We start from the raw sequence: 25418 nt of genomic DNA on the forward strand, positions 1-25418 counted from the left end.
AAATATGCTGTCGCTTTTGTATTACAATATCACGATTTTCTGTGCAATTCTTCAATTTTTTGTTCTAATTATAATTTTACACACACATGATCAAGGAATACAAAAATGCTTTGCAGTCTACTTACACATTCTACTAATCTAATCTACGCAATTGAATATGCTTGCTATCTAGTTTTTCTTCAGAAATGAATCAAGAATTTCTGTAGCAATAAAGCTAACAAAGCTAGAACTAGCTGAATTAGCTGAACTAGCTGTAAAACAAAAAAGATCTTGAAATCATTGAACTGAAAATGTTCATATTACAACTAATTCAATCAATTCTTAAAGGTCAGATATATCAAAATTATCCATAATCTGTGACTCAAATTTCCCAGCATGCTAGATGATGTAGAGGATGCTGTAATTAATAAATATTTATTGCACTACATATATGAGATATTTGAGGATGACGTCACTCTCTGCTATCCATATGAAGGTTTTTAACAGCTTTTCGATGCAAAAATATATTTTGGAAAGAGAAAATTCAACTGCCCTTGCAGGGAATCAAACCGAAGTCCTTTCACTTTCCTGGTAAACGCCCATGACCACTAGACTACAAAGACAACAAATATCTCAATCTTTCCTTGGAGCTTGTGGGTTCAATTCCCCGCAAGGGCAGTTGAATTTTCCAACTTTCCAAAATATATTTTTGCTTCAGCCAGCTGTTGAAAACCTTTGTATGGATAACAGAGATTGACATCATCCTCAGATAAGTTGCCACCTGGTTGCAGTTTCAGCATTTGTGAGCTCTGGCCTGAGTTAGATCTGACTGCCCATGTACGGTCCTGTTCAGTGCACATGAGCTCCATGGAAAGATTGAGATATTCGTTGCCTCTTTAGTCTAGTGGTCTAGGGCATTCACCTGGAAAGAAAATGAAAATATTTGTGAGCTAATATAACTATAGTAAAACCCCTCTTATACTCAGATGCAGTCACCTCTCTTTTACAGCCAAATAATAATTTCCTCTTGTATAATAAATGTATGCATTTCAAACCCCTGATTAATGGCCACCCCCCCCCCTTTTGCGAACAAATTTTTTTGTCCCGCGGGTGTCTGCAATAGAGAGGTTGTACTGTTCTAGTACTCTGTGAAGAGTGACACCATCCTTGTGTTTGAAGATATACTATCGGAATGTATCCCAAGGTTAGAAAATGTAGTATGAGTGAAACATTTTGGTTAATAAAGAACTAATATGATACTTTACAAGGGGAAAAAATTATGTTTAGACCACTTTTTTATATGATTTTTTGGAAAAAAAACCACTTGGTTAAAACCAACGTGGTTTAGTATCCAAGGCTAAAATTATGACTGCAATAAGATACTCAACTTCTCAAAAACAAAAGGGAAAAAGTTCTCTACAGGTTTTGCTGATTTACTTTCCATATATGTAATTGAATGTGAATTTTTATTTCATAATTTTCCCAATTTCATATTTCTATATGCTTGTTGTTGACATAATCATCATTCAAGTCCCATTTCCTTGCCATCAAAAGCAACCAAATGTGAATTTCCATCCCCTTCCTTTGATGCTTACATAATCTTTAAATGAGATTATGAGGAATTTCACTGCAGTCTTGTTTTTGTTGTTACTATGTTAAAAATGAAAAACAATTAACTTTTACTATAATTGTCTCATAGGTTTCCAAGATTGTGAACTTTTTATTCGTTGTTTTTTGTCATTTGAATGAAGATGGAGTTTGAAAGTGACGTGCATCCAGAAAATAATGATTCCAAGTTGACTTCATCTTCCCCAAGTACACATAGTGAAATGTCAACTGATGGTGATAATACTATGTTTACTCAGCCAGTGAGTCAACCAAAAACCAATCACGTGGTCGATGAGACATCATCGTCATTCGAACCAAAAATCAAAAAGAGACGTAAGCAAAGTAAGCCATTGAAATGTCAGAACATTGCATCATCCAATGAAACTGAGTATGAAGTCGCATTTCCTGAAGATCTTTCACCTACAGATCCAGAGAAGACCAATGAGTCTGGGCAAACTACTGCTGGAAAACAAGAAGAAACTACTATTGGGGAATTAACTATTACAAAATTGAATGAGTATGATTATAATAACTTTGAATCCATCATTCCTGAAAATGTTTCGTACAAAAACATCCTCTCGCATATGAATAGTATCTATGGAAATAGTAAAGGTATAGGAAGCGACTTTAGTTTTTCTGCAGGACAAAACAAAAGAAAAAGCAGTGAACAGTCTTCAGAAGCTGATGCTAAAAACGATGATGTGCCGCTTAATCTTGAAAGTTCTAAAAATATGCCATTCTATCCTCAAATGCCTCCACTTTTGCCACTAAACCCAACTGATATTGTGGGTGAAATATCCAAGCTTTCAAATGTATTTTCACATCTGGCTGACTTGCCAACTCAGTTGCAACCAAATTTTGGGGTGACACAGTCTAATCGTAGCTTTGTGACTTCGAATGGTGTGAGGGTATTCAACCCAGAAGCATATTGTGAGTTATGCGAGAAAGAGTTCTGTAACAAGTACTTCCTGAAGACTCACAAAGCTAACAAACATGGTGTATGTTCTGTGGATACTCCTATCACTCCCCAGAGAGTGCAGCCCAAAGGTGTTCTAAGTTTAATTCCTTTTGGTTCTCTAACTCCAGAAAACAGTCCACATAGCACTTCTGATGCATACTGCAACATTTGTCAAAAGTCATTTTGTAACAAATATTTCCTGAAAAAGCATCGCCAGAATATACATGGAATAATTGAAAATGGTACTGATTCACCTGCAACTGCCCAGAGCAGCATTCATGTTCCTGTTATATCATCGTCCTCCAGCCGAAGCAACTTAGGTGAGTCAAAAAAGAAGCGTCTGGAAGATACATCGGAAGAAGCTTCATCTGATCACTCTGGAAGTGAAGACCAGAAAAATTCCAATTCTGCCATCATAAATAGCTTGAAAAGTAAAATTAATGGTAACACTGTTCCAGTTTTGAATGGCCGTAATCTCTCTCTAAGTGGCAAGTCCAAAGGACATGTTTCTAGTAAACATAGCAAAGAATCAAAAAATGAAAGGTTCCTGTGTACGTTGTGCAACATTGAGTTTTGCGATAAGCATTATTTGGACACACACAAACAAAATAAACATGGAGTTGAATTTCCTGCTAAAACAAATTGGAATTTTGCAGATTTTTCAGAGATTGGAAAAGTTGAACCAGAAGAAAAACTTACTATTGATGATCGACCAGAAGACTCAAAAGGACAGACTTGTGTTCCTTGTATGAAGAACTTCCGGAATTCTGAAACTTTCCATACCCACATGCTCGATGTCCATGGGGCAGCCTTAAAAGATGAAATAGATCCTGTTCAGGGACAGAGCGATGATTCTGTTAAAAACCATGCTCTGCCTGATAGTGAAAGTAATGATAGTTCAAATGATTCTGGGTCTTTCTTCTGTAATTTGTGTTTCATGAAATTCAAGGATAGAAGCACATTGCTTCTGCATTTTGAGTCTTGTCATTCAGCAGTTGGTATTGCAAATGGAACACTTGACAAAAAAGAAAGCCTTTCTCTTGGCTCCTCTCTGCTGGCATTGTGTGCTGCTTCGAATTTCAGTTGCGATGCCTGTTCAGAAACATTTCAGGAAAAGAGTCTTTTGGCTTCCCATCGCTTGAAAGTTCATGGTATCATATCAGCTGTGCCTGAGCCTTCTTTTCCAATTCAACCAGACACCAGCACTGTTCGTGGGATAGTTTCAGATTATTCCTACTTTTCAAGTGAAAAGCAACGAAATCCATCAAATCAGAGTTTCTGTCGGATATGCAACAAGGAATTGTGCAACAAGTATTTCATGAAAACTCACATGCTTAAGATGCATGGTATAGATGTGGAGAGCCTTCAGTCAGAACGCAGCAGTGCATCTTCAAAGCCATCTAGTGGAGCTGCTTGTGACATATGTCAAAAGGTTCTTAGCAACAAACACTTCCTAAAAATTCATAAATTGAATGTCCATGGAATTTCTGACGAGACTAGGATGCATAACAGTTCACCAGAGGCAGGTCCCAATGTGGCAACTTCAGAAAATGGTAGTAGCAAAAAGATCATTGATCAACGTTCCATTCTTAATTTGGCAACAGCTACTGCAGTTAATGATATCAATAATTTGCTGTATGCTAATCATCAAAATCCTGTCAACACATCGGAAACTAACAAAGATTATTCTTTTTCTTGTGACATATGCGGCCAGCTGTTTCAAAGCAAGATATTACTGCAAGTGCACTTGGTTAACAAACACATCAATAACAATGAATCCAAAATAGCTGATCTAAGTAGCCTCATAACATTAGCAAATTCTCAGTCTCTCGAAATAATACCAAAAGTAAACGGGAACAGTGTGGAGCAGATAAAAATGAGTGAAACACCCTGTTCCTGCTGTTCATACATTCACATTGAAGATAAACCAAAAGGTAATCCTCATGCCCAAGTTAATGATAGAATGCTGTTATGTCACATATGTAACTCATCTTACAGTCTAAGCGAGCACATTCAACATCATCTCGCTCATAACAAGCTTCTTCCACCTGATTTAATGTCCAGTCCGAATTTGCGCATCAGGGAACCAAGCCGAACGGCGACAGAAAGTGAAAATACAGTGAAGCCTAAACAGCGCAAATTCAAGCGCTTCCGTTGCAGCAAGTGTGATAAAACATTCCGCACGAGAAACAAATGCCTTCACCACATTCACGTGATGCATAAAAACAAGCGAGAACATAACGATTCGACAGATACCCAAATTCAACATGCTGGATATAAACAAAGCTCCGAGCCAACACAAAATTCAGTTCCAGAGGATGTGCATGCTGATACCAGCAGCAAAGCAGGATCGACAGAAGGTTCCCCAGAGGTTGAGGAGAAAAATGGCATTCCTGTATCCACTTTCCAGCAGTCTACAACACCATTGGCAGTGCCATATGTGATGCCCAAGAGTTCGCAAGATATAATAATGCAGCCTTTTCATTTGACCGAACCCAAAGCAGATGGAATTTCAAAGCCAAATGTATTTGTTCCATCTCTGGTGTATCTGCCGGTCAGCAAAAAAGTTTCCGAACCAATTACTGTAGCTTTCACCCTTACACCTGCTTGAATGTTAGATTAGTGTACAAGGCAGATTTTGTCTACCAGTATTGTTATGTTTTTTTTTTTAAATTTCCAAATGAGTCCCCTGTGAATGTTTTACCTTTCTTTGTTATTTTATAAGCATTTTTTGTGAGAACAGTTATTACGTGTGTATATGTATGTGTTTTCCTTTTCTAATTTCTTGGTCTTAATATTTTACTAAATCACGAGTCATTTTATCTGTAGTACGAAATGGAAACATGTTATCACTTTCATGTATTTTTATAATTCCATGTAGATGTTTTTGTTTTTCAATTTTACAATGATTTCACATTTTATTTGCAATTTTTTCCCCCTTTAATTCAATCAGGTTCTATCATAGTCGAGAATCACTAAAGAGACGAACGATTCGTTGTCAGGATTTCTTATTTTTTTTTTAGAATGAATGTGGTCAAGTTTTTTAAACAACAAATCAAACTAAATGTTCTCTTGTATCAATTTGTTTTTATTGTTTGGGTATTTTGTGATGTTTATTTTTGCTGTTACTGTAGAAAATCAAACTTGTGTGTACGCCTGCATATATGCTGTGTATCTTTATTTTTCCTGCAGACAAATAATGTTGATTGTTCATTTGCTATTTGATCCACTTTTTTTTTTTGTAGCTGTTAATTCCAAATTAATCAGCAGTTTTCTATTATTTCCTTTGTTGCAATATTTTCAAAAGATATTTTTAAAATACAGTGGTATAACCGTGACTTAGGAGGATTTCTTATGTCTTATGAATAATCAGAGGTACGAGCTGAGAATTTATTCTGCTAGAAATGCGCCTATTTGTGCACGAATAGGCCTATTCAGCTAACAAGCCTGAAGAATACAAGAAAAAGTAATAGTAAGCTCATTTGGGGGTTATGAAAATTTGGGGGCTTTGTTCAAGCTGAAGCCGACGATATCACTGTAGTTTAAAAAAAAAAGAAACACCTTTTTTAAATTTCTTATAAATTATGTGAATTTCAATCAAAATTCAGTGTCAAATCAAAATGAAAAGTCATTCAAAAATCTTATGCGATGTTTTCGTTATTATGAGCGTAATCAAAAGCTTTTTTTTTTTTCAATTTTTAATATAAAAATTTTCATTTTTCTTTTGTTGCTAAAAAAAAAAAAGAGATAAAAATGTAAGTACTGGGTAGCTATATGTTGATCTGGTAAATAGTGAAACAGACATATTCAAGTCTAAATTTTGGGAGGCGTATTTAATTGGAAGCATGATATAGGAAGCGATATAGGTAAATAGTTTAAAGTTATGTATTTGATTCTCTCAACAGTGACATAGTAGAAAAACTAAGATGTTATAATCTGATTTATCCATAAAACTTATCCAAAATCTGTAGAACTCCTTATTCTTTGTGCCATAGTTTTTGTGCCACTAGATCCAAATACACCTCATATTTATCATAGAGACGAGACTCTTGTGTCCATGTAATTTTTAATTATCACGAGAAACATATATTTTTGTTTTATAATACATTTTTTGAAAAGAGGAAGATATTAAAGGCTATAAATCTCACTAAATTAATTTCAGTTTTTTCCTGTTATTTTAATTCTAAAACATAAATGGTTACTAAGATAAAAGAAATGGTTTTTTTCCCCTGTGTTATTTTCACTGATGATCATAAATTTTCCATGTTAACTGCACTTTTTCTTTTACATATCTTGTTTTTTTTTCGATAGGAAATAGCACAAATTTGTAAACTGCCTACAACAATAACCTATCTATAACAAAACTTTTCTAGATCCCCCTACAGTATCGTTATGGACAGGTTTCATATTTGGCATGGATTTTGGCTGATAGTTCAGTAGTTCCAGAAGGCTTCAGATTTCGAAGTTTGAACAACTATGATAGAAAAGTAGTGTGTGATCAGATATTCTGTAGGTTTTCTCGAATACAGTATAGCACATTCCTGTAACTTGGTGCCTTAAGCAAATCTATTAGAAAGTTGCATTGATATTTGAAAAAAGAAACTATCAAAAACTTCAAAATCAAAATTTATTTCATTACATTTATTTATTCTTTTTGTGATCATAGAAAGATATTGTACTTTCTGAATGAAAATGAGTCTGTAGTTTGTAATTATATGTATTTCTGTTCAAGAAATCTTCTTTCCAAGGATATTTGTTGGATGGATATGGACATTGGAAACAATGTACTCTGCGTTTGTGGCTTTAAAGTTTTTCTTTTCCTTTTTTTTTGTTGACCATATATGTATGTTGATTATAAATAAACTGTGCATATACACGTGTATTACCAGTTTTAGTTATGTTTTCCCATCATCAATGATATTTTTGTGGGCCCAATTTGTTTTGCTAGTGAATATTTATTAAGCTTTCTTTTTTTTTCTTTCTGTGTCAATTAATGTGGATATTGATTGTTGCTTGTTACAGTGATGAACCACTGCTGGGTTTGTCATTGACATAATGCTATGTGCCCAAAAAACACAAACTGTTAACTATCTCAGGGAAAACACATCATTTGGACTGTTGCAAATTGGAGTTTTTAGATATTGTACGTAATTGTAGTCAGGAAACATAAAAGATATGCCAGTGACTTTTTTTTATTGTAAAGTTATGGAAAGAAAAATGCATTCCTTGTATTTCCTTTGTAAAAATGAAACCCAATTAGATACATGTGTCTATGTAAAAATTGCCTTATAGCCTTTCTGCTGTTTATCAATACACCTATTGGTAAATTTAATATTGAAGAATGAGTGTCGTGATTGGCATTATATATACTTAGTGTATGAGAAGAATGTTTATGATGTACCCATAATATGTGTGAAGTGAATGTTTCAGTTGCTTTTGATTTTACCTCACCAGTTTCACACACTGCCAGACTTGGTTATAAAGGTCAATAATTTATTTTTTAATGGCATTTCATCTTTCCCACATTATGCTGTTTCTTAGGAAGTTTAGAATTATTTATTTAGCAATAACAACTATTCTGCTGCCAGTTCTTTCTTTTTCGCTCCATACACATACTGATTTGTTCTAGAGCTAGACAATGGCCCTGTCGTGCAAGCTTAATGGCTTTGCGTATTATGAATGCTGGTGCCTTATGACTATAAGTTCCTGCACTTAGACAATTTATATGACTATGATGATGCTACGTGTGATTAAAGGTACTTTTGGTGCTATGTGATAGGGCAATGCATGGATTGTCTAGATGTATATGCATGCATGTTTATTTTCCACCTTGCAAAGTTTAGTGGCTAGCTGCTTTTGTCACATGCTACTGCTTCTGCTAACTTTTGATCTTTTTTCCCTGGAATTTTTTAAAAGTGAATCTTATCTAAACCATAAGAATTTTTAAACAATCAGCATCTTGTAGGTAGCTGATATCAGTGGTAAAGTAATATTTTATGAAAATTTGAATCTTGCCACCTCACTATTGAAACTAAGTTTTAAGAGGCTTTAACTAGTGTGAATTAAATCCATTCCAGTTAAATTTGTTGTTATTATAATGTCTGGTTGAATAATTCTTTTTTAAATTCCAAACAAATCGAAAAATGAATGAATATTACTCATCTTTGAAAAATTAAACGTTATAACTTATCTTTGCATTATATAAGTTTTGAACCAAGATTATTTTAATACTTCATAAATGTAAAGCTTCAGTCCCCTAATGTCACGTCTGAAGAAATCCCTTTTTTTAATTGTAGCCATGAACACATTAGCCTTATGTTATATGCCTTAATAATGAATTCGAAGGTTCCTAGCTCATATGTCATGAGTTTTTAAACAGTGCCTTGAAGTAGATTTTTTTAAATTTTATTTCTGGGAGAAATACGAAAATAGATGCTCTTTCTTTTGCTTCCACATCAAATCTATCGAAGATTGTGATCTCTATCTTGTCTTTTTTTACCTCGTATTCAATGTACTTCACACTGCTAGATTTAATTGAATATTGTTCGTTTTAATTTATTTTAATTTCTGTCACTGCAAACAGGAGTCATACATCTGAACCCATTTGTATTTTTCATTTCAAAACTGAATTACTATTTATGACATGAATGTCGCTCTCCACTTGTTAATACAAGATATACGGAAGACTGGATGTTGTGAAGATATTTATTATTTGAGATGTTAATTTTTTAAGGAAGGAAAAAACTCATCTCTCCCGGTAGAGGCAGAGATGAGTTTTTTCCTTCCTTAAAAAATTAACATCTCAAATAATAAATATCTTCACAACATCCAGTCTTCCGTATATCTTGAATTACTATTTGTTTTCATATTGATTTAGAAATATTTTTTTGATGATCAGTTATATTTTTCTTGTGTGTGTGATCTAGTTTGTGTGAACAGTTTTCATGATTTGAAAAAAAAGAAAAGAAATATGAATAAATTCAAATTAATCTTCTTCCACTATGGGAATATTAAAATATGAGGCAGATAAAAACTGATCAAATTTTGTATTGCAGCAGTGAAACGATGAATACTTACACCTCAAACTTCTCTGCAGTGGATGGTTTTGTGGATTTAAAAAAATGGAAAAAAAAAATGTTCATTAAATTTACTATCATGATTTCTGTTATGGAAATGTCGTTATTTTCAGTTTTTTCATATTTATCTACCCAAGGTATCATGGGTCGCTGCCCTTTTTTCATTATACACTTATTCAAATTAAGCCACATAATATAAAGAAAATATGAAATTTTTTTATATGCATCTATCAAAAAAACAACCAAAGAATGTATTCATTAGCCAAAGATATGGATTTTTATCCCCTTTTCTTTGTTTGAACAGTTTTTTTTCCCTTCAAAATCATTGCAAAGACGTTTGTACCTCATATTTTCTGTTTGTTGAATTTTTTTATTCCTGTTGTTTTCCTGTTTCAACAAAGAACATCACTTATTGAGTAGTCATCAGTATTATTGGAAAATCATTTTCTTCCTCAGATTTGAACCTACCTCAGTAACCTTGTTTTTTTTTTCAATTAATTATTCCTCTGCATTCAAATCTCAGGATTCAAAAAATGTTTTACAAATTAACATTCACCTGCAGAGAACATTGATAATGTTCTTTGTATAGTTTATGTTTCCCAAAACATTTGATACTCTTTGAATGATTATTAATCAGCTTTATGCCACATTCGGGTAAAATTTTGTATTCTTGGTTTGAGACATTATCTAATGGTAGGCATCTGAAAATAATTTCATGTACTAAAAGCATGAATACAAGTATGTGCAAAATATTTTATGGGATGATTCATAGATACCAATTTATCTGCTATAAAGTTTAGAAATTGACAAACTGGTAAGAGAGGACAGAATGGCTTTGATTCAGGAAGTTGTTAGAAAGTACAAAAAAAAAATTCTGAATGTATTTACCATGGTTATTTAATTGGTTTATATCCTTTGTTTGTGTTTGAAGTTTGTTAAACCAGCTGCTAATTGCTTGTTGAAGTAACTGTTATGATGATACAGGTATAATTGTAGGACTGTAAAAAAAAGCACATGCATGTGTTTGCAGGAAACATATTTCAGTGCCTACTATTGAAGTGAAAAAAGAAAGTTGCCATCATTATATACTAAAATATGTAACTTGATTTCTTCTCTGTACAAAACAAAATTCTGGTGGTTCTAAATACTTATAGTGTTGGTGTGTGTGTGTGTGTTTTTTTTTGTATTTGTGTTGTGAAAATTTATCATTAGTACAATATGCTTTGATTCTAGTTTTTAATGATGTGAATCATTATGGATAATCAAAATGTTTTCTTTTTGATTTCTTTTTTTTTTACGTTTCATGGAAAAAAGTTATATTTTGGATAGTGTTGCTATTAGAATGCACAGGAGTTGATGTGATAAGGCGTTTCTGAACTGGTATAGAATAAAACAGCAGAAAGCAAAATGCAGTTTTTCTTTTCACAAACGTGATGTGACATCTACTCCTTTTGAGATGTTAGATCATATATGCTGTGTGTGTATCCAAATCAAAATTAGTTACTTATAATCAAAATGAAAGTTATTGGAACTTCGAAAAATTATTTATATAGCATCTGTAATGTGTATGTATGTATGCATCTTTTGTTTTCTTACATGGCACTTGCGATTCTCCCCCTCCCCTTTCCGTTCCTTATGAAATACATTTTAGTCACTCTGTAAATGTATCTGCATATTTATACGTCTGGTAATCGTGGCATAATAGTGTTGGTGAAAATGTAGTTGCCACTGATGTCAGGAAAAATGTTTGACATCATTGATTATGTCATGAAATCAAAAACCCGATTCGGGTAAATGTTTTTTTCTCTCTGTAGCTTTAGGAATGTGTGCATGTGAATGTTTGTGTAACGCTTTGTAAACTGTAATGAGAACGTTGGAAATGTCTAGATTTGTAATATTTTAGGAAGATAGGATAATGATTCATACTTTCACACACGTATATAATTAGCTTTAGCTACTTTTTTTGCTGAAACATGTAACTGTATATGCACTTATTTGTACAAAAGAAAAAGAAGTTAACATGAAAAATGTGTTGGCAACATTCGACCTATTTTTATACTATTCAACTTTTGCTTTACCGTAATATAGTGCAATATTTATTCACTTAAGGCACTATCTCACTCAGGGCGTGAAAAAGAAATTATTTTCCTCTAAGATCTAGATATTTTGAACTGTGCTTTTTGCTCATCTATTACATTAGTATGATGATGATGATATAAATATATATTAGAGCATTTATGCAGCCTGTTTCCTCAAAACTTAGAATTTGCTCGTTCAAATTACAAAAGCATTTTTTTAGTTATTTTCATATTTAAGTATGCCGGGTAGAATACTTGTTACATTAATGGTAATTTATAGAATTGTTGTATTTCAACTTTGCGCAATGCATCCATTCATTGTTTCTTTTTTAAATTCAGATCTTGTTGACACAATCACCATCATCCAAATATCAGGCGATAGTCGTTGAATATAAAGACAGTTAACTCAATTGACTACCAGTTTAACCTCTGCTGTGAACAATGTCTTTGTAAATGAAGCCATTTTTGCTTAAGATTCAATTTTATGCTCTTTCAATTTTAATCAGGCTATGCAGATGTTATAGCACTTTGTTCCCAAATATATTTGGGGTTTAGTTTTTGGGGACATGAACAAGAAAAAAATATGAAGTGAGACCTTATGTTATGACTTAGTTTTTGATTTATATACTAGTTCATCTCTGCACAAGGGACACTGATGGGACCAGACTTTTTGTCTTTTAAATACGGGTGTCTCTTATTTGGAGGTTTCCAAAGCCACATAAAAATATCATTCCATGCATATAAAGATATCTTCATGCATAATTGAAAGATTATGATAGATAGCAATGTATAAAATCATCCCCTTTCCTAATTGAATGCAACTGAATCGATTTAAATCATTTCAGTTTTTCCCTATCTTTGATGTTTGTTTTAAACTTAGTTATAATAACCCTCATCTTTTCATCCCTAAACTAAGGTTCTTGATTTATGGTAATGCCTGTGCCATCAGGCGATAATACAATTCTACAATTTTCAACTTTTTTTTACTGCTGCTGACTAATGTTTCATACCTTCTGCTAGTTGAGTAACTTTATTTTTTGTTTCAATCGCAGTTAAAGATCTTTTTAACATTCAGTTATTATGGGTTCAACCATTTCCCTCAAATGCATGAGAGAGCAGCAATATGTAGGCTAATTTTCACTGATCGTTAGCTTCAATCTAAGTTGTCATAGAATTCTGCCCCTGAAAGTATTTATGGAATGAATGACTTTTAATTTACCTCCACAGCTTACATAAAAACCGAGTCAAATATCCCAACTTTGCTCTGAAATTATGTCTGACTTTGCCTAGTCAGAGATTCCAACTTTGAGTAGGGTTAGACTCTGCAAATTACAGTAAATTTTTTTTACCTTTCGTCCTGTTCATTTTAATGTACACTAATTATTTTTGTAGCTCTCTATCAGTATACATTTACATCAGGACAATGTCGCGAATAAAATGAAGTCCCTGCTCTGCTTCTGTTGCTGATGATGGAACCAATGGGGGGTGTCTTATGTTCATTCTCAAATTTTATACAATATTTATTCTGTATTACTTATTGTCAGAAAGCTTGATTTTCGATAGATTTCTCATCATTTTCTGGTCATCAATTGAAAGAAGTTTTAATGAAAGCATTGAAATGATTTTGAGGGTACGTTTGACAAAGCTTCAATTATTAAGAGGTAAATAAAGTCCCCTATTTGAAGGACTGTATATCTCCTTATTGAGGTGTTCACAATTCACACAAAAATATGTGTTTAATTTTCTCAGATGCATTGTGCAAAGGAACCAATTGAACACTTTGTCATTATGTCTATGCATTATTGAATATGTTGTTAATTATTATTATTATTATTTTGATGAATAGCATTGCACTTTTTCTTCCCCTGTATAGTAGTGCCATTTTTGCGATAGTACGAGTAATTTTTTTTCCCAGATACCTCACTTGTTTATATTTTATATATATAAATATGAATGTATGTGTATGATTTTTCTGCTAGCATTCGTTTTTATTCCCCCATTTGGTACATTTGTGTAAGTATGTATATCTGCACTCACAGTGATGATACTGTAGTTCGCAGCTTTTTTTTTTAATATTATTATTAGTGTAAGAGTCTGCAACCTATCTCAGGGCTTTGTGATCATGTTCTGCAGTGTACCTTGAAGTGTTCAACTTGTAAGGGGACCATCCTTATAGAAAAAAAACATTATAAAAAAAAAAAGGAAAAAAAAATTCTAAAACCAAAACCGAGCCATGTGTAGCAAGTACATCGTGGCGCGCTAATCAAACGATGATGATGTTCTATGCGGAGTAAAAAAAACAGCCTTTTTAGTATACAACGGGTATAAAGAAGAATAAAAAAAAAAGGGACAATTAAGATATTGTTGAATGTACAGAATTTTTGTATCTCATATCACTCACCATAAACACTGCATGCCTCAGAAGTACATACGTACGTTATTTTCTCTGTGGAAATAGATGCGAGTAATGTATTTCAGTTATAGAAAAAGAGAAACTTGTACACACTGTTTGGCGTACTTCAATAAAGTCCTTAAAATTTTCAGTTTCCTGTCGTACTTTTGCTGTGAAATATTTGTCTTTTAATTTTCAATTATGCAATGCCGTCCCCTAGCTCAATTTAACCTAATAACTTTCCTTTGATGAGAAAAATTCTCTGCTCCCGTTTCTAAAGGCGGGTGTATAGACAGATGCGCACAGTGCCACTTGCGAATATGGGGGAATTTGGAGAAATGCGCAAAATGTGGCTGCTGCTTTTCTTCTCTATCACGAATGGTCTGAAGATATACGAGATCTATATCCAGAGGAGAAAAAGTCACTGAAATCGTCTTTCATGTATATTTGTAATTGATATTATGGTAGCGGTACAATTTTGTGAAAGTTTATTCTTTCTTTTTTTTTTTTGTCGTAATTTTTTCCCATCTCGCGAAATATGAATTTATTAGCATAGGAAAATTACAGTAATCGAAACTTCCTGAAAACGAAGTTGCGCTCTCTGAAACTTTCAACAACAATCAACATGCAATCTTTTCTCAAATTTGATTTTTGGTCAGATTTGCAATGTTTTATCAGAACCTTTTTGAAGAAAGGAATTACTGTTTGGATACATCTGTAATATAAGTTCGCTGTAGGCTTGCGATTGTATTTAGTTGGTTTGGAAAATGCTGTCAACTAGATTTACTCGGTGAATGAACTACAAGTGTCATGGGTGGATCTAGAGCTCGCTGTTGGGAGGGGTGATTCACAAAATACAAACAATTGTTATCAAAGAATGCATGGTCTAACATGAAAGGTTCCGCAAACGTTAAAACGACATTCCTGTTGAAATTTATCGGGAGAAAAAGAACACCACATGCGTGCAAATGTAGCCTGGTGAAAACCAACAAATTCCGTGAGACAAAAGGAAGTTTTTCATTCATTACAATTTAACCAAGACACACCGAAAAAATATTAAGAAAAAAAAACTTTACTAAATATTAAATTGATAATTATACACTATAAGATAATTACTGAATTTACACTCACAGAATAATGATTTTAGAGGAACTACTAACTCTCAATCTCTGGTCGGAATCTTGATCAATATTAGGTCTTCAGCTCTGCTTATTGTTGAGCTCGTAATTTATGGATATATTGACACTACTAAACCACACATGTACCTCGTCCATATTCCTCTGTGGAACTTCTAACGAATTGGTATATGCGTGTCCGTGTAGTGAACCTAACGTGAAGCTTGTTTCTGTGTAATTCTTGTTATATATATAGTGCTACCATCTGCTACGTATTTTTCGAACTAAGAGTGAAGTGTAATGTTTGAAGATTTTACCGTTGTAGGCCTGTTGCTTTCTGCGGCGAGACTTGGATATGTTGACACTGAAAACACACAACTTTTTATCTGTTTTGCCCAAATACAAGAATGATAATTTCACAAATAATTTTATAAGGTCGTTCGAATGATTAGCATGCTCTACGATATTGGAAAGATATTTACGAAAACAAACTGCAAGTGTTTGGTGATTTCAAATCACAATTTTTCGTACATCAAACATCATTTTCACCAACGAACTTCTGGCATTCCCCATAAGTTATACTTATTATTCGGCACATGGATAAAGTCCATTCCTAAACCCTATAAAAATGTTTTTAATGCGCATTATTCTATTTGTTTGTTTGCTTGTGACTTTGCTTCGAATAAACTTTCATGCTTTGTTTTCCCATCCGTGTAAAGCAACTGAACTTTCGACTTGCAAAAGATACACCATCCAAATATCCATGGAAGTTGTATAAAGATGTCGATATGAATAGAATATTTCTTTCGTTGAAACCGTCTGCTCCTATGGAAACGAGCCCTATTTCCCCCGCGAATATCGCGTCGGCGGACGATCCTTGCGTTCACGTGGTAGAAGCCCTGGGGTAAGATACCATATTTACCCGTTCCAGTCCCGCAGTTGGACAAGGTTTAGCAAGACGTGGGGCTTCGTTTGCTGTTCCTACACATGAGGCAAGACCCACCCTACCACCCTAATTGGGAATTTTTTTCATTCTTGAATTGAATGAGAAAGCTTAGATACAAATTTTCATTTATACTCTTCGATCAGAATCAACAATGGATTTGCAACAATACCTCTTTTGTTGTGTTCAAGAAAATTGGTAATATGAAGCATTATTGTGCACATACCTTTGTGGATTTTCCAATAGACAAATTCGGAGCGTAGAAATGGTCGAATGAATAAATCACGACAAAGGAGTTACGCTTCGAGTGAGAGAAAATTTGATGCCAATGATTGGATACAAAGGCGGATTTATAGTTTTATCGCCTGTGGGAGAGATACACAAATTTTGCCGCTCTCGTCCTATTCTATTTCAACTTTCTCTTGACTGCTGATTCTTCAGCCGCCCTGAGCCAATACCTTCTGCTCTAGAAGGTATTGCCTGAGCTATAGCCCGTCACTGTAAATGCGCCTCTGTCTCCAAGTCACTCCAATACATAGCCCCACAAGAGTGAGGCTAACAGGGCTCGAAACGATTCTTGTCATTATTTATTTTCTCACACTATAAATTCAGTATACAAGGACCCGTCAAAGATACCAGCCAGGAACTCCGCTGCAGTATAAGACCATGCTCTCACATTCTCTACATTTGTTCCCTGCGTTTCCAATTCCGATGAAATCCATTCATATTTTTTATTTCGCTTGCAAAGACACATGTAAACAATTAAGCATGAATTTCAAGGTAGGTCACAATACGTGAAAAAAAAACTAAAAAAACTGCCAAACCACAATTTTTAAAAAAAATATTTCAAGCCGTAGATTTTAATGCATTTATAAATTTATGCTTAGTTATAAATAAGTCATAAGAAACGGGTGTGTAAAACTTCATTCGGTAAACTGAATGAAATTTGGTTCGTAAAGGACATTTGAATATCAGTTTGTGACGAAAAACAAACACGGGGAAAACTAGAAATAACGATATTATTTCCCCGTATACAATCATGATTTTTTAACTATAAAAATTGGAATAGAAAAACAACTTACAAACGGATTTCAATGCGCGATTAAGAAGGATTTACATAAATTGCGTTATTTTTTAGCCAAAAAATCACCAACACAAATCGTTATTCTCATGGTTTTAACGTCCCGTATCTCCTTAAAGCCCAGAACTACTCAAGAAAAATACAAAAACATACAGGGTGTCCTGTAAGTATCTCATCAAGCGTCCGTCGTAGAATGTATGATTCCTATTAGAAAAATGCTCATCAGGCGTTCAAAAATTACCCTGTCCCAGTCTTGAAAGTGAAAATACAGCGTGCCACAAAATAAAAAATCCAAACTTTTATACGGTCTCCCTCTCCTCTAACTTCCAATTAGAAAGTTGTTGCCCCATCTCTTCTGATGCCAACAATAAAAATTTCATGTTTCTAAATGCAGTATTCGCTTAGATATTTGAATTCAAATATCGGTGAAAAGTTCGGCAAGAACAGCGTTAAATGTGGGAAAACCGTTTCATTCCGTTATGTACCAATTTGCTAGAAATTCCGTATGTGTGCATGAGAGCGGTTGAGTAATAACAGTAGATGTTATCTTAGGAGACCTTTTCCTTGTCAGTTTCAAACAAATTGAATTTCATGGGAGTGTTAAAAGAGAAGGTCAATTTATATTGCGGCCACCGTGAACAGCAATTCTGACATCGTAAAATCATCAGTTACACCCTTCTCCCCAGTATCATTTGGGAGCGAAACTCCCTCTTAGATATTTCCGACAATATCCAAGGGCAGACAAGAACCGATCGAAAGTAGTTCTGAAATCAGTGACCTTAAATAACCGTGAAACCGAGAGATACCCGAGCTACATCGCCATATAACAATATCGGCTCATTGTCCTCACGGACTGGGTTAAAATAACCGATATTCTAAAAAAGAGACATTTGGAACCAAAAGATTTTATAAACCGATATTCTAAAAACAGGATTCGAGTAAAGAAATTTTAGGATATGGAAAGTATGTTCATAGCATATCAAATTGCTTTATGCGAACGACCAGAGTTCAGATGAGTAATCGATTAAAAATTTTGAATAACCAGTTGAAAAATCTTAATCGATTATCAAGCTCTAAAAATAAACGTATCAATTATATTTTTGCTCTGTTAACTTTTTTCCCCAAAAGTTCGAAATTTTTTCCAGAAGTGCGCAGCAACAGAAAATCAAATTCGTCGATACTATCTTTGCTATGACCAATTTATTATATTAGACAAATTTTACATTCCACTGTTTCGGGAAATGACTCGTATTTTCTGTGAATATTTTCATTTATTCATGTCCACGTGGTATTCTGATTCTTTGCTTTTTTCGCTCATGAAAAGAATAGAAGGGATGATATGTAATTACATTCGGGAAATATATATGATATCAAAGGTGCACCTGGTGCTTCAGACAAACTTTATTACCTGTATAAAGGAATATTTCGTCGTTATCTGGCCACTTCTAGTCAATAATCCGAGGGAAATGAAGGCCGTCATTTTGCTTTGCGTTTGCATCTGCTCTGCTTTTACAGCTGGCGGTGAGTATTAGGAGAAAATTCTTTATTGACCTATATCATCGATTCATTAAGCTATATAATCGATTATGATTTCGTTAAAAGGTAACGAAAATTTCTGAAGTAGTAAGCAGTTTGTCTATGTGATGTTTGCTTCTTCGATCGAAGGATGCTAATCTTCATGTGAAAAGGTGAGAACGATAATACTGATAGAATATTTCAGAATCGTGATTACATGGAGTATTACATGTTTCTGTATAGAAGTTGTAAAGCTGTGGCTCTAAACAGGCTGCCCCCAAATTTTTTGGGGCTACCTGGGGCTACTTGAAACCCCAAATATTTTTTGAGTGTTTTAATACGAAAAACAAATATATTAGTGGATGACACCTATTCTTTAGATCAGGGGTTCTCAACCGGTGCACCGCAGAGCCCTAAGGGCTCCGTGTGCACCTCCCAGGGGCTCCGTGGCGGCTCGAGCAAAATATTATAAATCAGTGAATTTGATAGATAAATAAAATATGCCTACAAGGTTCTGCCATAAAAATTATGTACAAAAAAGGGCTTCTGGAGTGAAACAGAGCTCTGCCATAGAAATTATATCCTAGGTAGGGCTCCGCGACTCAAAAAAGGTTGAGAACCGCTGCTTTAGATGTAGTAGGTGCATATCATAGAGACACCTTCCATATAGCGGTACTATAATAGATATAATATAACACTTATGTCTATGGGTACTATCATGCAGTATTATTGGATGTTGAAGTGTCAGACCGGACGCATGCAGAAAATGCGCTCCCGATGGATCTCTGATATATTGCCTAATTTCAACAGTTAATTGAATATCTCATATTAACGATGTTGCATCTTTGTATTGTTATGAGCATACACGTATATACATACTCCCATATTTCGATACGATGATCCTCTCCGCTATTTGTACGAAGTACAGATGACTGGATACAAGCGAAGATAATTGGAAAGAAAACTCACATTCCTGTGTGGGGAATCGAACCACCAACCTCGTACTTTCCGGGTGCGTGCTCTACCATTAAGCTACAGATGACACACATTTTCTTTCCTAAGAACACTGTTGCTTTGGGCGGAACGGGACTGCGCTATAGACAGCCTCCTAACTCAGCAGCAGATCGCAACGAAATGCGAGGTTGGTGGTTCGATTCTCCCTCAGAGGCATGTAACTTTTCTTTCCAATTATCTTCGCTTGGTATCCAGTCATCTGTACTTCGTACTCACATATTTGCTGTGGGCATCTTTTTTCTCAGCCACCTCGTTGGGCATTTTGCCTGTTGTGGCGTTGCATTTGTATTTACCACGACGCCTCATTCTAATTATATTATTGACATATAGGTGGGAGGGTGGCGGTGGACATTCGTTTCTCTCCGAAGATAATGTCACTTTCTGCTATTACTATAAAGTTTTTGACAGCTGGCTGATGCAAAGGCAAATCCATTAAAGAAAATGTAGGCCACGTTTGGCGCACACGAGCTCTAAGGAAAGAGGTTTCGTTGGCTTTGTAGTGTAGTGGTTTAGGGCGCTCACCCAATAAGTGAGAAGACGTGCGATCGGTTCCCCGCAAGGCTTGTTGAATTTTTATTTATTTATATATATATTATATATATAATATATATATATATATTTGTGACAAATAGCATGACCCTTTTGTGAGACCTCCTTACTACACTGTAACAATCTTTCACAAAAATGAGTGCGTGGTCTCACCTTTACCACAATTTTCGGAGCGCAGTAGCCCAGGTCGATGAGATACTCGTCAAAAGTACCAAAGGATGTTTAGAGGTATCGCGAGTTCGATACCCGGTTCGTCCTTGTCAGAAAACTTTCCTGACACAGGGGCATAACAGAAACGGCGACATGACCACAGAAAAAATTGCTACCGCAGGGAGTCCCCCATCGAGGAGTTAGCACACCAACCTCTCGATGAGTATAAAAAACAAGCCTGCCGTTCGGAATCGGCAATAAATTGTAGGTCCCGGTCTAATTACGTGTGCAGAAAATGACCGTGGTGCGACAAAAATGATCAAACAGTACATTTTTCTGAAAAGAGTGTATGCCTTCACGACTAGATTCATACTAAGAAGGAAGCATTGTAGTCCAGTATAATTTTGATTTGCAAACGTTTCCCCCCAAATCTGGGGTTGTTATCGTAATTGGGGACTTGACCTTTTAATTAGCAAGCATTAAATATCCGGGGGGGGGGGGCATATTAAGCAAACGAGGGAGCACTGAATGCTATTACATGACAAGAGAAAATTATTGACGTTAAAAATAATATGGGGTACCTCAGGAAGCACACTGCATTTATACGATTTACATAGATTTGATTAGTACAAAAATGTAATTTATTGTTTGCCAACTTTTCTATCATTGTTAAAGAATACGCAGCATTGTCTCCTCCACAAACGGCATTTTCTTCCCAAAATGCAAGGGTCAAAAATCGTTCTTGCTTGGCTGTTGCCAAGAAATAGAAGACGCGTGTACCTCTGAACCATTTCGCTGGTAGTTATAGAAACTTCACGAACAGCTAACAAGTAAAAATCGAATGTGTAGGAGTTGCTTAGAAGCATCAATGTCGAAACGAGCTCAAAATATAAGATGCCTTTATTTGAAAAACGTAAGAAACTAAAAGTAAATCAAGCTACTTGAGAGCAACATTGCCAAATAAAGGGTTAAAATATTATAATTCGCGTCATGATATAATAATCGTTAATTTATCGATTACAAAATGTACGAGACCCCTCCATTAAACAAACGCCCGTATCAGCTTTAAATTTCAGTAGACGCTTTTCTTTATCTATTATTTATAGCGTTTTCTTCTGGCAGATGTACAATGAAACCTTGACATATAGGCTTAATTGGCCAGGAGAAGTGACTTCCTTACACACGTGGGGATAAAGAAGAAAGCTAAATCGGGAATCAAATGATGTGCAAACATCGTCTTTTGATAAAAATGGTTTTTTTTAATCAGCATTTTAGTTTGTAAAACTCGTTAAGTACATAACTTGCGGTGAATTAGAATTAGGCCGGGATTACATTAAAAAAGTTGGATGAAATCTATATATATAAATACAAGATATACGGAAGACTGGATGTTGTGAAGATGTTTATTATTTGAGATGTTAATTTTTTAAGGAAGGAAAAAAACTCATCTCTGCCTCTACCGGGAGTCGAACCCGGGTCCCTCGATTGCCGGACGAGTGCTCTGACCACTAAGCTACAGAGGAGAAGGAAAATCTCTATCTCCTCTGTAGCTTAGTGGTCAGAGCACTCGTCCGGTCAGAGCACCCGGGTTCGACTCCCGGTAGAGGCAGAGATGAGTTTTTTCCTTCCTTAAAAAATTAACATCTCAAATAATAAACATCTTCACAACATCCAGTCTTCCGTATATCTTGTATTAACAAGTGGAGAGCGACATTCATGTCATCTATATATATAAAATTGATTTTCTGTGTGTGTGTCTGTGTGTGTGTGTGTATGTTCTCTATACAAATCTACAATTTTAGATCGATCGTCGCCAAATTTTGCATATATACCAAATGGGACCCGACTTGAACGATAGGCTACTTTAAAATTTCGGCAGACCAGGGCAAATGCCCCAAATGGGCAAAAAACTGTCCAGCAACAATGGTTTTTGGGCCTCAACAATCACTTTCCGAACGTTTACTTTGGTTACCGTGGTTCCCTAGCAATGTGTTTCAGATGTGTATATGCCTTTACAATGGTTTGTTACTTCTCTAATCCTGTTACCATATGTATAATATTATATACAAGATATACAGTTGACTGGATGTTGTGAAGATATTTATTATTTTAGATGTTAATTTTTTAAGGAAGGAAAAAACTCATCTCTGCCTCTACCGGGAGTCGAACCCGGGTCCCTCGATTATATATATATTATATGTAATCATTATCAGCATCGCTTTGAGAGTCAGGAAAGGGTGATTCTCATAGAAATCAGTGCTAAAATTGTCGATTTTACTGTAGAAATGCAGAAATTTGGTGGGATTTTCCGCCCCATCAATAATTTTAAAAATTGTATTGAATTCTCGATTTTTGAAATATTCAGTTCACTTAAAGATATACGAAGCCCAGGAAATTAAATATGAAGTAATTAGCCGAACCTATACTTTTGAGTTGGATATTCGAGCAATATCATTGATTTCATTTATATCTTCTCAAGTATGAAAACTAATGGCTCCATATTGTCTCTTTTGATATTTATTTGCATAAATTCATGTGGGTTAGGATATTTTAAAATTAGTTATGAGCCCGTGAAAAGTGCATCGAAAAAATTCCACAGCTTTAACTAAGGATTTTTGGAAGCTGGAACAGACAGATGGATAACTTGAAGTTCGGGGTGGGGGGATCGAAATACCTAGCGCCCCTTAAAAAAAGAAAAATATATATTCATTTCTACGTTTCTGTGTAAATCTAGATTTGTTTATTTCATGAATCGCGCAGGTCGCCATATTGGTTAACTTGGACACGGTTTGTATGTCCCTCAAGAAAAAGAGAGGGAGATATCACGTGATCCAAAAAAGCCTCATTGAAGAAAACCCGGGCAGCGCCGGGTATTATAGCTAGTATATATATAAAATTGATTTTCTGTGTGTCTGTGTTCTCTATACAAATCTACAATTTTAGATCGATCGTCGCCAAATTTTGCATATATACCAAATGGGACCCGGCTTGAACGATAGGCTACTTTAAAATTTCGTCAGACCAGGGCAAATGCCCCAAATGGGCAAAAAACTGTCCGGCAACAATGGTTTTTGGGCCTCAACAATCACTTTCCGAACGTTTACTTTGGTTACCGTGGTTCCCTAGCGATGAGTTTCAGACGTGTTTATGTCTTTACAATGGTTTGTCACTTCTTTAATGCTGCCAGTTATGTATAATAGTTTATGCCTTTATAATGGTTTGCCACATTTTCAATACTCTCAGTAATGAGGATTTTTGAATAGACGTCATAATCATCACCAGATCGCTTTGAGTAGTATCTATATATAATTGATTTTCTGTCTGTGTGTATGTTCTCTATACAAATCCACAATTTTAGATCGATCGTCACCAAAATTTGGATATATACCAAACAGGGCCCGGATTGAACGATAGGCTACTTTAAAAGTTCGTCAGAGAAGGGCAGATACCCGGAATGAATGGACGAAAAATCGTCAGGCAACAATGGTTTCTGGGCCTCAACAATCACTTTCGGAATGTTTACTTTGATTACCGTGGTTCCCTAGTAATGCGTTTTACACGTGCCTTTACAATGACTTGTCACTTCTTTAATCCTGCCAGTATTATATATTTATTCCTTTGTAATGGTTTGTCACTTTTCCAATTTCCCAATAAATGAAGAAAACACGGGCAGCGCCGGGTATTGTCGCTAGTATATTTTATAAAACTTGAAAATGCAACCAATAAGAGCATCTATTACGTTCGAGCGAATGTAACCAATACGCTTATACAGGGCCTTAACTAGGATTTTTGACGCCCCCACAAATTCAAAATTCGCTAATTTTGTAATGGTGGTCTTAGTTCTCTCCCCCTAAAACCGCCGCCCCCTAAATATTGCCACCCGGGCAGTTGCCTACAGAAAAATCGAATCTTGATCAGAATTCCTACTGAGCAGTTTCCACTTTAAATCAGTGAGAGAATAATCCATTAAATTTTAATTTTTTTGATTGCTAATTATATAATTTATTTACTTTTTTTTGCAAAATAAATTCAATTGTTGCCATAAAATCTTATTCTACAGTCACCAGGAGGGAGGGGCTGCCCAACCCCTGTGATTCACCCTTTCCATAAAGTGTGGTCCTCAGATTCAAAACGTTGAAGACCCACCCCCCTACTTTAAGCCGTTTTTAAAATTTTTCTGATCCGATGAAAAACTACCGTTTTCTGTTATTTATGCTGTACGCTCAACTACCTCGAGGAGGAAAGAAAAACCATCCTTTCTCTCCCCCTTCCGTTTTCAGACTCTGAACAAAAGCTGACTCCGCCCACTGGCAGTTGATTGAAAGGACGGGGGAGGGGGAAATGGGAGACATGCTACCAGGAGAAGAAAACTTACATGGGTACCTGGCCTCGGGGTTGCCGATATGAAAGAGTTTTAAGAAACCGTGATACTTCGGGATTGCCGAAATAAAAAGCAGATCAAGTTAGACGAGATATCCCGGGATTGTCGCTATAAGGGTTAAGAAAAATGGGTGTTCGTTCAAAAGCCGCGCGTAAATTTGTGGAAGACGGAGGCAGCTCGTGCCTCTATTCTGGGCTTCTTTCTTCCAATTCCAAATTGAATTTATATCTGTTTGACCATCTTTGTATTCTTCTGAAAACATCCCATATATCGATTGGTCTTGCAATTTTAAGCAGGCTTTTTTGTATGCTTATAATATTGAACAAGATCTGATTTCCTCTGAATACACAGGGCAGCCGCTCGTTATTCTGGTAATGGCAGATCAGTATTTCCAGTATTCCAGTATATCATTATTCTGTAGATCAGTATAAAAAACCACAACAGCTGGAAACATAACTCTGAAAGAAGTAGGGCACAATATCGTCTAGAGATTGTTCTTCCTATGACAGTGAAGGTCTTGCGCAGGGGCGGAGAGCTTGAACCTTCTAGATGGTTTGGATAAAATTACGACAAACTGAA

The 25418-nt window shown here is 35.2% G+C and overlaps 2 protein-coding genes across 4 annotated transcripts in view; both read left to right on the forward strand.

The window, feature by feature from the left end:
- Nucleotides 1–14242, forward strand: part of LOC149087956 (uncharacterized) — a 32929-nt gene extending 18687 nt beyond the window's left edge. For all 3 annotated transcript variants that reach the window (XM_089243084.1, XM_089243077.1, XM_089243093.1), the window contains exon 3: nucleotides 1679–14242. In XM_089243084.1, the coding sequence (XP_089099210.1) occupies nucleotides 1725–5156 (3432 nt within the window). In that variant the 5' untranslated portion in view covers nucleotides 1679–1724 and the 3' untranslated portion in view covers nucleotides 5157–14242. The remainder of the gene's footprint in view (nucleotides 1–1678) is intronic.
- A 4361-nt stretch (nucleotides 14243–18603) lies between these two features.
- Nucleotides 18604–25418, forward strand: part of LOC149087957 (actinia tenebrosa protease inhibitors-like) — a 47844-nt gene continuing 41029 nt past the window's right edge. Inside the window, exon 1 of the mRNA XM_089250570.1 lies at nucleotides 18604–18751. Coding sequence (XP_089106696.1) covers nucleotides 18697–18751 — 55 coding nt within the window. The 5' untranslated portion in view covers nucleotides 18604–18696. The remainder of the gene's footprint in view (nucleotides 18752–25418) is intronic.

The sequence above is a fragment of the Pholcus phalangioides genome, unplaced genomic scaffold (assembly GCF_987345545.1).
Source record: "Pholcus phalangioides strain wild (caught in Gottingen) unplaced genomic scaffold, Ppha-v1.0 ptg000003l_1, whole genome shotgun sequence".
Classification (NCBI taxonomy): domain Eukaryota; kingdom Metazoa; phylum Arthropoda; class Arachnida; order Araneae; family Pholcidae; genus Pholcus; species Pholcus phalangioides.